This window comes from Hippocampus comes, unplaced genomic scaffold (genome assembly GCF_001891065.2).
Source record: "Hippocampus comes isolate QL1 unplaced genomic scaffold, H_comes_QL1_v1.1 scaffold420, whole genome shotgun sequence".
NCBI classification, from domain to species: domain Eukaryota; kingdom Metazoa; phylum Chordata; class Actinopteri; order Syngnathiformes; family Syngnathidae; genus Hippocampus; species Hippocampus comes.
This window is the reverse complement of record NW_017806163.1, coordinates 176553-190877: the sequence shown is the minus strand read 5'-3', so window position 1 is coordinate 190877 and position 14325 is coordinate 176553. Positions and strand designations below refer to the sequence as shown.

Below are 14325 nucleotides of genomic sequence, written 5' to 3'. Positions count from 1 at the left end.
AATCTGTAGGTGGAGACAGTGCCCGTTCATGGTGCTTGTTTTCACCATACAAACAACCCGAGCTCAACTTCTTCCGGGCTGGAGTTTTCAAAGACTGGCTACTTATCAGCTACATCTTAGCTCAGGGAATTACGACCGTCTTCTCCATATTTGCGGTAAGTTCGTTTTGCAATAGCTGAGTTATGACATACTTTCCGTCTGCTTTATTTTACAGAGCTATATACAATTTGTCGATTTGTTCTTTTGTTCGGCCAGCGGGTGTAAACATGCTAACAAGCTCCTTGCTTTGTTTCATACATCCAAGTGATGATCGTGCTTAGCGACTAAGTTTGGACTCGTAGCACGATTCTTGTACCGTTTTGAATGTAAAGACTGGCGTATACGTTTCAGAAAATGGGCATGCATTCTCTGATTTTGTAGCCCGTCGCTATAAGCAGCCCATCAATGTCGAGCGCGAAGAGGAGGAGAGCGACTTCACCCTCCAGTAGTGTGAGCGGAGGAGGGGATCTCGACGACGTTTCCACCCCTGGAAGTGGTCGTAAAAGAAAATGGGCTTCCAGTGTTCCCCCTGTAGACACGGTAAGTACTCGAGTTTGGTGATGAGGTATTTGGATAATCTCCCAAGTACTCACAACGCTAATTGATGTCTGACGTTTAGATTGCTGTATGCCACGAGCTGTACAACGCCGTCAGGGACTACAAGGATGATCACGGGAGAAACCTCAGCGAACTTTTTCTAAGGGTACCAAAGAGAAGGTACAGTATTGCATTATAAATATTCGGAAAATTAGTTTTCGCTTGTATCCTGCTTTTCCACCATGACACATCAAAAGCACAGCAGTCCAAGGACACTTTGACATGGTATCCGGGGTTTAGGTCGGACCTAAACCTTCAGCATCCAAAATGACCACTCTACTTCTCGAATCGTGTCACTCTAAAATGCCATCCACCAAACAATGATTGCAAAGTTTTTCATACACCTACACAGTTCATTTATATTGCTCTATATTTTCTGATTTCTGTAGTTCTTTGTGAAAGCAGGTTACCAGTATTGTTTTTTTTCCCCCATAGTAAAATATTTGCTTTTATTTGAAATTTAAAAATTTTTTTCCGATATTCTGACTTTAGTTGCAGCCCTAATGGAGATTCCGTGTGACTGAAATGTTTGAACCACGAGACAAGTGGAGATAGATGTATACCATATGTTTTGCTTTTTTAAACAGGACTCTTACTAATGTTTAACTTTCCCTGAGCAACTTATTCTGACCAAAGAGTAACAACAGTTTTGAAGGTCGTTAATTGTGTGCTCTGTTCATTGTATTCTCCAGAAACCTGCCTGATTACTACGAGGTGGTGTCCCAGCCGATAGACATGACAAAAATTGCACATAAACTGAAGGCTGAAGATTATCAAGAAGTGGAGCAGCTCACCGCAGACTTCCAGCTCATGTTCAACAATACCAAATCCTTTTACAAGGTAGTAAATGTATAAACTCTCTTTGGGTCTTTTTGTAGCCCTAATTATTTCATTTCCAGTGGCTTTCATGAGTATTATTGTGATTCCTAAAATTGTGCTATGATTCTTGCCATGAACCAGAGGGACAGCGAGGAGTATCAAGCTGCCAGCAAGCTGTGGGTCATGTATTTGCAGACGAGGAATGACTTTTTGCAGAGCGGAGATGGCGAAGACGATGACGAGGATGGGGAGGAGATGATGGATAACCCAGGGGTGTCAACAGAAGATGACGTCAGTCTGGTGACGCATTGTTTTCAGCCTAATGTCATGTGCATGTATTCACTGTCCAAATTTAAAGCAAACATACATTTCTCTTGTTCATATCTATGTCACACACTGTAAAACTGAGCTTCAGACCAACTAGTGGTAATGGCATTTTATTTTATTTTTTTTATCATGGTCCCCCAGGCGTCCTCCAGCAGTTTAAAGGAAGTGTTAGAGCAACTCCTAGCCGCGGTGGTTTTGTACACTGACCCATCGGGTCATGTGGTCAGTAAACTCTTTGAGAAGCTGCCTTCCAAATTGGTAAGTATTGATTGATTTCTCAAATGATTTCTTTGTTACCAAGTCAATGTAACTGCAGTCTCTCATGCTATTTTCGGTTTCTTTGATAGCATTACCCGGACTACTATGCTGTGATAAAGGATCCCATTGATCTGAGAACAATCGCTCAAAGAATACAGGTAGCTACATTTATCCCTTTCTTCCAAAACGTTGTGGCTTCTGATCTAATGCTTTTTTAATAAAGAAATACATAAATAAACTTGGAAAGAGAGCGACCCAAATCAACCTTACACGCTACAAGAAGTGCTTTCTTTACCACAGAGTCTCGTTCCTATAGCAGCGACATAACCCGCGTGTCAGAACGTGCCTTAGGCGTGACGCGGTCGAACCCAAGTCAGCTGTCGTTCGGTTTTCACGACTGGCCAACTGAAGGCCACTAGTCACAGAAATAAAAAACGGCGAGTACAACGCTGACTTGCTATCTTGTGCTGCACCGTTCGTAACCTAGAAATCTTGAATGTTTTATTTTTATCTGAAATGCAAATAACTACCGGTAAATATTTTTTTCTTGACTTAAAAAAATGACATTATAATGTGTGAATATTTTTGTGGGGACAAATGTTGATATTGAATAAAATTATAAAAGGGAAATGGAATTTCTGAGGCTTCATGTTGAAAAATTAAAATAGTTTCCCAATTCCAACAACATATTCAAATATAGCAGACAAAGTTTCACAAATGACCTGAATGTGCACCGCCTTTGATGCAACACGTTAAGTCCTTTTCCTGCCAAATGCGTGTTTTGTGTAACATTCTCCAGCACCTCAGTGAGGTTAGCCACCTAAGCTTGGAGGAAGAGGGAGATGTAAACCAGTCCCATAAGGAGAAGAAAAAAGTTAAGACGAGTGTTTGGCTGAGTTTAAGCATATTCAAATACACACAATGCCTTTTCGTAGCTACCCAAAAGAAAAATAAGCGCATGACCTTAAATTGAGTCCGGTTTTACACATCTTGTTAAAAATTGATATAATTTGAGTGAGAATTGGCTACATTAATATACCGCAAAACGATGACAATTTTTTGGGGACACCCTATCCTGCATACTACCGGTAGTAATCATGCCCGAACCTAAATATGTACCTGGTTCTCTCTGCTGTTCCAATTTAGAAAACAAAAAATGCATTTGTTTTTCAAAACTCTTCATTTTTCTCACTTGCTCAGATGGGGTACTATAAAAGTGTCAACGCCATGGGTAAGGACATCGACCTCATGGCCAAAAATGCTAAAACATATAATGAACCCGGATCTCAGGTTTTTAAGGTATGCCCTTTTTTTATGTATTTAATTTTTTTTATTTACTCCTGAGCCACATAACAATCAAGTTGTTGAAACAATATGTTGTCATATTATAGGATGCAAACACCATAAAGAAAGTGTTCATCCAGAAGAAAACGGACCTGGAACACGCTGAACCCACTAAATCGAGTCTTCGCATCAGGTAATTTAGTATTTATTTCCAAACAATGGCATTAAAATAGTTCTGTCAAAAAAATTGCTGTTGGATGTTACACACAAGGCAAAAATGCACTACATTTGCATGCAGCATCTAGAATATTACAGTATTGCCTCTTAGTGTCCAGTCAGACTGAATCATTTTAACTCTGATTGACTTTTCCTTAAAAGTTTTTGAATCAATGTTGAGTTGTAATTCTCTGGGCCAAGTTTTTTTTTCTTCTTCTTTTCCCTTAATAAGAAATCGCAGATCTGGTCAGGGAGAGCGACTTTCTGGCGTCAGCGTAGCTCTTCAGTATGGCTCTGAGAGTGAGGATGACCCTGTGCTCTCCGGTAAGTGTCATTGGGCAACACCGACAGTTGGGAAAAAAAAATCCTTCCACAAGAGCATCCAACCATTCCAAATGTTCCGTAGGCTCTGTGTGCTATGACGAAGGCGAGTCGGAGGCTGAGAGTCAGAGTTCGAGCATGGAGATGAGCAACCCCATCTTCCAGCTTTATGAAGCCGTGCGAGGAGCGAGGAATAGCCAGGGCCAGCTGTTTTCCGAACCCTTCCAGAATCTGCCCTCCCGCAGGGAATATCCCGACTATTACCAGCAGATAAAACAGACCATTTGTCTGCAACAAATCAGGTACAGATTGTAAATGCATTTCGAAGCAAATTCAAGGTGTCTTTGGTTTACTACATACAGTATCTCACGAGACATTTTAGTGGTGGAAACAATGCACAATAAACTGCAATGGTGCGTTGACTCACTCTCGCAGACACACTCGATACTACATTTGTCTGTTTTTTTTAAATGACGCCGTCGACCTCGAAAGTGCCTTGTAGCTCTCTGTCTCATTCCTGCTAACTGCCATGACCACCGTTTGTCATTTGTGACACACTGATGTGTTCCGACTCCAAATTCAGGTGACGCTAGTGCTCTACGAACAGAACTCTGTCGTCAACAAAGGATCCATCCCTTGTACAGGGATAAGCGTCCTTTCTTTGGTGGCATTTCTTTCCCTTAATTGTAGGACAAAGATGAAGAATGGTGAATATGAAAATGTGGAACAAATGGATGCCGACCTCACTTTGATGTTTGAGAATGCAAAGCGATACAACATGCCCAACTCGAGCATTTATAAACGGGCCCTCAGGCTTCAGCAGATTTTGCAGGTAATAATTTATTGTGTCTTCCCTTGTGCTGCGTTTCGTTTTGCACAAGATCTTAATAATTCAGTGTTGCCTTTTTTTTTTCCCAGGCAAAAAAGAAGGAGCTTCAGAGAAGAGACGATGAGGATGGTGACAGTTTGCTGTCATCTGATGCAGGCAGTACCAAGAGAAAAAGGTATCAAGTCATTTTCTCCCCACCTCTACCATTTAATCATTGGTGTGTGTTGCTGTTTCCTCATTTGATTCCATTCTATTTTTGAAGTCACAAGAAAAATATTAAAAAGAACCGAATGAAAGCCCTGTACGCTGCGGTGACGGACGCCAGGGAAGTGGGCACCAGTCGCCGCCTTTGCGATCTTTTTATGGTGAAGCCATCCAAGAAGGACTACCCCGACTACTACAAGGTTATCCTGGAACCTATGGACCTGAAGACCATTGAGAACAACGTCCGCACCGAGCGCTACGCCACGGAGGACGCGCTGATGGATGACATGAAGTTGATGTTCCGCAATGCCCGCCATTATAACGAGGAAGGGTCTCAGGTAGGAGATGTGAAGTATACGGGACGAAACTATTAATATCAATGTCATCGGTGCTCTCATCAAATAAATAAATAAATAAAAATTGTCTCGCCATAGGTGTACAACGATGCTGACATCCTGGAGAAGATACTTAAAGATAAACGCAAGGAGTTGGGACAGCCACCGGATGAAGAGGATGTGAGCTCTCCCAAACTAAAACTGAGTAGGTTTTATTTGCATTATTTTTTTAGTTTTGTTTTTAAATCCGTATGTAAACATGTTCATTGACTCTTAATAGGAGTACAGAGGCGTGATCGCCTCCAACAACAGTGTTATCTTTTCATCAATTTGATTTGTGATTGTTGATTTGTTTAAGATGTAAGATGATCCTTTTGTTGGTCGCACAGGTTTCGATGTAGTGTAAAAAGTTATGTAAGGAGATCAGTAGGATTGGCATTGCTGTCACATTCCAAAAATGACACACTTAATTCTTTCATTCCACAAGACGTACTTTTAAAATTAGGCCCCTCCTACCAAGGACGTACTTGTACATCTAAGTCTTTGTTTTGCGTCATAGAGAGGGGGAAGGCCTGATGCAATCTGTGTATGAGAATAAGCCGCTTGCATTGTTAATCATGTAAAAAAGCGACCAGTAGGTGGCAGTGGTGCCTCACGTGCTTGAAATGCATGCTTTTACAAAAAGCTCTTTTTCTCCGTTTTTTGCCCAGGAATCGCCATTTTCATGAAACTTAGACATTTTGTAATGCCGATTGCTGAAGAATGGAAAAAGATAGAAACATTTTTTTTTCTGCCAAAAGAAAAGAGTCTTTATTTTGGTAGGCTCCTTGTTTATATAGCATTAGAACCAAATATTCTGTGGGCCTTGCAAGATCAGTCAAAATACAGTAAAACGCTGGGATTGAGGGGGGTTGCTCCAGTGAAAGTGGCTCGGATTGAATGAGTTAATGGTTCTTATACACCATTAACAATTTAGTGTGGACAATTTTGTTGCATTAACCTGTCAGTGGCGTAAATTCAGTTACCGGTAGTTAAACAGACATGGATTTTCAGATCAAATGTTATCACAGGATACAATGCAGTTATTGCTCATCGAGCAGGCACACTGTCTCCATACATGACTTTTTGATTTATGTCTGTTGTAACAACGTCATGTCTGTTTGTACGTCTAGTTTGTACATGTCACTAGATAAATTACAGTGAGTAGAACAAAAGTCAATGTCAAAAACTGTTCGCTTGGGCTCCGCATTCCCTCAAGGCTGTTTTGGTGCACTGGTCATTGACTCTTCATGTATTTCTGTATTTTTCCAGGAAAGAGTGGCATTTCTCCAAAGAAAACCAAATACCTCACCCCACTACAGCAGAAGTTGAACGAGCTCTACGACGCCGTGCGCAACTTCACTGACCGCCGCGGCCGCCGCCTGAGCACCATCTTCCTGCGTCTGCCGTCTCGCTCCGAGCTGCCCGACTACTATGCTACCATCAAACGACCCATCGACATGGAGCGCCTGCGCAGCCACATGGCGGCGGGACGCTACCAGGACGTTGAGTCCCTTGCGGAGGACTTCACTGTCATGTTCAACAATGCTTGCATGTACAATGAGCCCGAATCGCTCATCTACCGGGATGCTCTCGTCCTGCACCGGGTGCTCCTGGAGACACGCAAGCAGCAGGAGGGAGGGGAGGATTCTGGACCGCCTGCTGTGGGAACTCTGGTGCGTGAAATGATTCGGAACCTGCTGGTGTCAGTTCTCGGCCACCAGGATGAAGAGGGCCGATGCTACAGTGACTCGCTGGCCGAAATTCCCGCCATGGATCCAGACACCCCAGAGAAGCCTCCGCTAAACTTTGACATAATCAGAGGGAATGTGGAGCGTGGCCGCTACAGGAGACTTGATGTCTTCCAGGAGCATGTGTTTGAAGTGCTGCAGAAGGCCAGGAGGCTGCACAGGTACATTTTCCTGAGCTGTCTTTTCAACAAGTTAGGATTTGTCAAATACAGTAAAACTAAAATGTTTGCTCACATCTCTTCAGGCCAAACAAATTATTTAAATACCAATCTAAAGATCTATATCTAATGTAGAATTTAGTACAGTGGTCCCCAAACTACAGCCCACCTCCACATTTTGCCCGGCCCCACTGAACAACATCAGACGCATGATCATTTTGTTTTTCAGTCTGGCCATGTGGTCGAGACTTGTTACGTGCATAGAATGTATTGAAATCATTCCGTGAACTGTTCTTCAGAAATCCTGCAGATGAAGCTACCTAATTGTTATATATATATATATAAAATTGTGTTCTGTAAGTGACTTTCGGGTGACTGATTTATTGCCTGGTGTGCCTTTTGCAGGACCGACTCTGAGGTATTCGACGATGCAGTGGAGCTGCAGCAGTTTTTCATCAAGATCCGGGATGAGCTGTGCAAGAACGGAGAGATTCTACAGACCACCGCACTCAACTACACCTTGAAACACTTGCACAACGACGTGGAGCAGGAGAAGAGGGAGAAAATACCCAAAGAAATTGAGGAGGATAAAGACAAGGACGAGCCGAGCAAAAGTATGCGAGACACAACACGAACACATCGGCAGCATGTTGATTTGATCCTCAAAATCAAACTCTTTCTTCATGTTCTCTTCAAAAAAAAAGGTCTAAAGGAGAAGAACCTGCAAAGTGAAGTATGGCGGCCCGAGTCGCATACAGATCTCACGTACCAGCAACAATGTACCTTTGAAAGCGCCACATACCAGGTGGGGGAGTATGTCTATGTGCAGCCATCAGAGGCCAACTTGAAGCCTCACATCGTCTTGGTTGAGCGTCTTTGGGAGGATGACCAAGGTTACTCCATTTTTTTAATCAATCCTTTTGGGACCATAAAATGAATGTGATCGACACACAATGGCTATGAAAAGTCTACACATACCTGCTCAAATGCCAATTTTTTTTCCTGATGTAAAAAAAAAAAAAAATCAAACAAAGATAAAGGATTTTTGAAAAGATATATTAAACAAAGACCAAAATAAATCACCCAAAAAAACTGACATTTGAACACGTGTAGACTTTTTTTTTTAAATCCACCAGCTAAATTTGTTTGTGTGTATGCAGGTGAGAAGTGGCTCTATGGCTGCTGGTTTTACAGGCCGAGAGAAACCTTCCACATGGCCACTCGCAAGTTCCTGGAAAACGAGGCCTTCAAGAGTGACTACTACAACAGAGTGTCCTTTAGTAAAGTCTTGGGCAAATGTGTCGTCATGTTTGTGAAGGTAAGCCTGAAACGCAAAGAGAATTTCCTCTTGATTTCTGCTGAAGCCACTCATCAAGCTTGTCTGACAAATGCAGGATTACTTCAAACTCCAACCGGAGGGCTTCAAAGCCGAGGACGTGTATGTTTGCGAATCCCGATACACCGCCCGGTGCAAGCTGTTCAAGAAGATCAAGATATGGGCCGTGCCTCCAAGCCCCGTCAAATATGTCCCACGAGACGTGCCCCTGCCCGTCGTCCGCTTTGCGTCCGTGTTTGCTAAGCCAGACCTGGAGAAACTTGAGAAAATCTCCTTTGTAGACAGCAGCAGTTTTGTGGACAAGGTGAGCTTTTAACTTTCCTGTTTCTGAGATCTGAGCTTTTTTTGCTGATGCGGCTGCTCCTGCTAAATCTAAAGGTAACTCGTATTCCCTTTTTTGCATAGCTTTCTACAAGTCTTGATATTCCCTCGATGCTGCAGTCTTTTAGCATCAGTGCCGAACAGCCACCCTGAGCCTATCTGTCGGGTTATGACAGGAACAATTTAAGGGACACAACAGACATATTATTTAAATACATTGATTTTAGCTTCTCGCGTTTGCTCCCATTTATCTGCGAACAATATGGGTGTAAAGGAGACAGGGGGGCGGCCACATAAATTTTTCAAGACAAATGTTCACTGGACTTAATGAAGTGGCTGTATGTATTTGACAGATTGTGAGCTATTTAGCCTGAGGTATGAAAGAGAAGGGCTATTAAGTCATGAGTGTGTATATTTAATCTTTTAGGAGAGGGAGGATGTCCCCATGGAGGTGAGCGGTGCAGACCCGGGCTGGCAGTACTACGAACAGTTGCGCTACAACAACGTGTGGTTCAAAGTGGGGGACTGCGTTTACATCCAGTCACATGGCCTTTCCAAGCATCGGATTGCCAGGTAAAACTGTTTGAATATTTTTGTTTTTATTGATCTGCTTGTGTGTGTCATTTTTGACCATCGCTCCGTTCGATTGGGGTGTAGGTTGGAGAAGCTTTGGGTGCAGAATGGAACCACTTTCTTCTTTGGGCCCATCTTCATTCATCCAGAGGAGACTGCGCATGAGCCCACAAAGATGTTTTACAAGAGAGAAGTGTTTCTGAGTCACCTGGAGGAGACGTTGCCCATGACATGCGTTATAGGTGCTGTTCTCATTCCTGACAAAGACAGTCCTATCAATCATGTGCCCGTTTTCCCTTTTAATTGTTTCGCTTATCGACCTTGTGTTTGTTGTCTCAGGCAAATGCATGGTGTCCTCGTTCAAAGACTACCTGTCATGCAGACCTACGGAGGTTGCAGAAGAGGATAATCTTCTTTGCGAGAGCCGCTACATAGACTCTGAGAAACAGGTGAAAAAGTTCAAGGGGCTGAAGCGCTTCTCATACTCCTCTAAAGTGGCGGAGGACGAGGTCTATTATTTCAGGCGAGTCTGTTTTTACAAAGCGGTAGTGATTCAAAGCACAACCGGTACAAGGCTGAATTTATTGAGTTGTCGTCTGCAGGAAATTAATAGTTCCACAGAAGGAAGCGTCTCCTTTTTTGAATAAGAAGATCGACGAGCTTGAGGTGAAACTAGCAGATGTCGAGGATGGAGATGACGACATGGATGAGATGGACGATGATGATGAGGGCATGGAAACGCCTTCGATACCTCAGATGCAGACCTCTCTCACCAGCGATATGGACGGCATGCCTTACACACCTTCTCAGGTATGCATTCACACAACTAAATATTCCAATACAGTGTCAAGAAGTACACATTAAACTGCCGAAACACTGTCTTTGTAATTGCAGTCCACACCAAAGATTAAAGGCTTGTCAAAGAAGGAAGGTGCCAAAAGGAAGATCAACATGAGCGGCTACATCCTATTCAGCAGTGAGATGCGGGCAGTCATCAAAGCTCGACACCCGGACTTTTCTTTCGGTGAACTGAGTCGTCTGGTGGGAACCGAATGGAGGAACCTCGAAGCCGTCAAGAAAGCAGACTATGAAGGTGAACCCGCAGGAGATTGCGTCAACTCCTGATCCTGAATTGTGGTGAGGACGTGACCATTTGCGTTTTATCACAGAACGGGCAGCCAAAATCGTGGAGCAACAGGAACGGGATAGGCCAGCCCTGAAGCAAGCGTCCCCGAGATCAGGTACCCCCTTAGGGTCACTGATGGGGGTCGTGCCTTCGCCTAGCACTTTGGGCATGATAAACCAGACCATGACACCTATGTCAGGTAACCCCTCTCAGACACAGCACGAGTGTTTGACCACACGGCAGCAAGAACATGAGACAGGACGATTTAAAAAGTCTTTAACCTTTAGAAACAATGCATCCGTGCAAAAGCATCTTGGTTTTATTTTGTTGTTTTTTTTTAATTGTTTAACATTTAACACCTTTATTCTCACTAGCTTCTTGTTTACAACCGCATGACCGTGACATTGCATGAATAACCTGTTTGAGTGTAAATCTTCCATTCTTGTTTTGCCTGCTAACACTCATTTATTACTCTAGTCCCTTTCACGCACAGAGCTTGTAGTTTTTCATTAGGAGGCCCTTGATGATTTATTTTTTTTAATGTGGAAATTTGACAAATTGAATGTTTTTAAAATTCTGGTGGTCACTTTTAGGCTCACAGTTTTTAAGACTTGACCCCAATTCTTCAATTTGTCGTATGATCGCTGGTTATGAGGATATCCTCGTTGATAAAATGCTTATCAAGGCGCAAATAAATCTGTGATAGCTAATGGAGTGATTGTGCTATACTTTGGCTTGGTGCTATTTTCCAGATGGCAAATATATACGGTATTCACTGTCACCTTCAAACTCCCCAAACATTGTTTGCAGTTCAACCAAAGTATTGTGGAAACTATTTATTTTACCTCACAGTTCCAGATACATTTAATGGTGATTGTTCAATAATGATTTTTTTTTTAAATAATTAAAAATAAATTAATTTAAAAAATGAGCTCAAGAGATTGCCTGCCCATACTCGTGTGTTCGTGAGGCCTCTGGGTGAAAGGGGCTGAGTGTGTGTTACGGTATTCACTGTCACCTTCAAACTCCCCAAACATTGTTTGCAGTTCAACCAAAGTATTGTGGAAACTATTTATTTTACCTCACAGTTCCAGATACATTTAATGGTGATTGTTCAATAATGATTTTTTTTTAAATAATTAAAAATAAATTAATTTAAAAAATGAGCTCAAGAGATTGCCTGCCCATAGTGGTGTGTTCGTGAGGCCTCTGGGTGAAAGGGGCTGAGTGTGTGTAATGGTAGTGCATGTCATCATAGTCAGCTGCATGTCACTTATGCATGAATATGTTGTCATCCTCTCCTCGCCCTCTTCCCCCAAGGCATGATGGGAGCTTACGGGCCACCTTACATGCCCTTGCAGGGCCCGCATGAGGGTTTGTTGAGTGTGGCCCCAATGTCACCTTACCAAGCAGGGGGACCTCACCTACCTCCTCACCATCTCCAACAAGGTGGTATGCCTGGGTACCCGGGCATGCTTCATCATGGTAAGGGTTTACTTATGGCAGCCACGCCTGATCACTTGTGGGCTTCGTCTGCTCCACGTGACGGGTTGGGGCACATACTGTCCATTCACAGTACTGACGCATGTGACAACACTGGTGCTACTAACATTGAGCTATATGTTCGAACATTCTTTTTTTCGGTTTCTTCTAAAAGGTACAAGCGCCATTGTAATTCTTCGCCATAGAGTAACAATTCTTCCTTAATAGGCATGATGGGCGCTGCTGTGAACGGCATGCAAGGAAGTCCTGCTCCAGGGGGCTTCATGCAGCAGGTGAGCCACAAACAGTTGTCCATGTTACACTGCCCCTAAGGCCTGCCGTGTGAAGAAAACTCAAAACTGGTAGAAAACTCTTATGGCACACCACCAAAACAACATCCAAAAAGTATCGCTTCTTAAAGAAATAATGGTTTTACACATGAAGCGTACCTTCTGCCATTTGCAGAAGAGCATTCACGATGCGCGGCTGGTATACGTGGATGAGCAAAGATTTTGCGGCTTTATTTGCATACAAATAACTTGGAGTGGCGCAGAATTTATCATGCATCTCGTGATCTGGTGGTGGCATGTTACACTGCTGGCGGAAACATGTGAAGATCTTATGCGATGCGGCAGTTTTTGCAGGATTTCTGTGTAAAAGGGGTTGATGATGGCCCCACAACATTCAGGCACACCTTCAAATGTTGATAGTAATAATGCTTTTCTTAATGATTTGCATTTATACAACTGCGGATGCTGTAGTGACCTGTGAGCAAAATGAAGTTGTCCCACCAGCAATTTTCACACAGACTCATATTAATAGAGTGACATTTCCGAGTTAAAAAAAAAAAAAAAACACTTTTTCTTTCGATTTCAGCCAGGGATGTTCAGCCCAGGACAGCATGCTCCCCCACCCTACCCAGGACAGGGCCAGACCCCGCCCATGTTTGTCGCACCACCGCCGAAGACTCAGAGGGTGCTGCACTCGGAGGCCTACCTGAAGTATATTGAGGGCTTGAATTCGGACTCCAGCACGGTCAGCAAGTGGGACCAGACACTGAAAGGTTCGAAAGTATGCGACTTTTGACAACTTCTTTCAAATGATTTTGACTATTTGCATGTACCTTTCAATCGACACAAATCTAATATGGCTGTGTTAACTGTTCTAATGATTTCCAAAAATCATTTAACATGTCAGAGGGATAAAACTATAACAATAAAAAAAAACAACTTGCATGTCTAATACACATCTGGTTTTCAGCCACATCTGGGAGAGGCCTGATTCCAACCTGACTATACCGATTCCATGCTTTTTATTTTTTGCCCTCTTCTCCCCCATTACACTGCATTGAACCATATCCCAATTACATCACTTGAATTATGCATTAGAAATCCTGCCTTAATCACTCGAATCCCAAACTTGTCTCCACAACAGCTAAAAGGCGAGACGCTCACATGACCAAAGAGCAAGAGAGCCGGCTGCCGACTCACTGGTTGAAGAGCAAAGGAGCCCACTCCACAATGGCGGACGCGTTGTGGCGTCTGCGTGACCTGATGCTGAGGGACTCTCTAAACATTTGTCAAGCATACAACGTGTGACGTGTAGGGCTCGCACCACTTCTAACCACACCTTAGGCTTAAACTTGGAAAGGAACTGTAGATGCTAGAAGCAATATTTTATAGCAATCGCTAACCAATTTTATATTTATTAGTAATTATGATGAGCTAAATCGTTGTTTGTGCATTTTCATTTTTTTTTACTCTGCTGATTAATTTTGCTGCAAAACAAGTGTTTTGGCTTATTGGTACTGTTAAAATGAACTTATAAATACTATTTAATGATGAGTACGGCAGTTGTTGCTGTGGCGAGTGGAACGCAAATGTACAATACTTCCTCAAATGGATGCCTTACCCCACTGGAATAAATGAACATCACACCTCAAATAGACCCCTCCCCTCCTTTGAGAACAGGAAAGTGGCTCCACCATACTACCTTTTCTTTGACATCTTCCACCCTAATGTGTCATGGTTGTCTTTTTCACGGGGGAGGCGTGCTATTTGTAAACCTGGCAATGAAGTTTAAAATAAGAGTGTTGAAATGTTCAGGGGAGGGGGGGTGGGGGACAGAAGCCTCTTGTGTCATAGTTGTCATTACCACAGCACCATGACATCTGTAAAGCTGACTACAGTTTAAACCACACGTGCTTGTGTTCGCACTGTGGAATATTGGGAAACAAAATGTGTGAAATGATCCAACATTAAACTGAAATGAAAATTGGGTTGGGGGAGAAAAATCTCCATGTGTTGTTTC

General features: G+C 42.9%; 1 protein-coding gene across 1 annotated transcript; it reads left to right on the top strand.

Annotated features, from left to right (window-relative positions):
* Positions 1-45: 45 nt before the first annotated feature.
* pbrm1l (polybromo 1, like) lies at positions 46-13958 on the top strand. The gene is made up of 30 exons (XM_019895748.1): positions 46-155; positions 421-579; positions 659-756; positions 1329-1476; positions 1597-1746; positions 1924-2040; positions 2130-2198; positions 3241-3339; positions 3432-3517; positions 3773-3864; positions 3947-4163; positions 4552-4693; positions 4780-4865; positions 4953-5232; positions 5329-5434; positions 6541-7180; positions 7583-7791; positions 7882-8070; positions 8338-8495; positions 8572-8817; positions 9262-9407; positions 9492-9649; positions 9747-9930; positions 10010-10217; positions 10302-10500; positions 10577-10732; positions 11854-12018; positions 12244-12308; positions 12892-13078; positions 13450-13958. The coding sequence occupies exons 2-30, from the start codon at positions 445-447 to the stop codon at positions 13611-13613; spliced, it is 4899 nt and encodes a 1632-aa protein (XP_019751307.1). The 5' UTR covers positions 46-155; positions 421-444; the 3' UTR covers positions 13614-13958.
* The last annotated feature ends 367 nt before the right edge of the window (positions 13959-14325 follow it).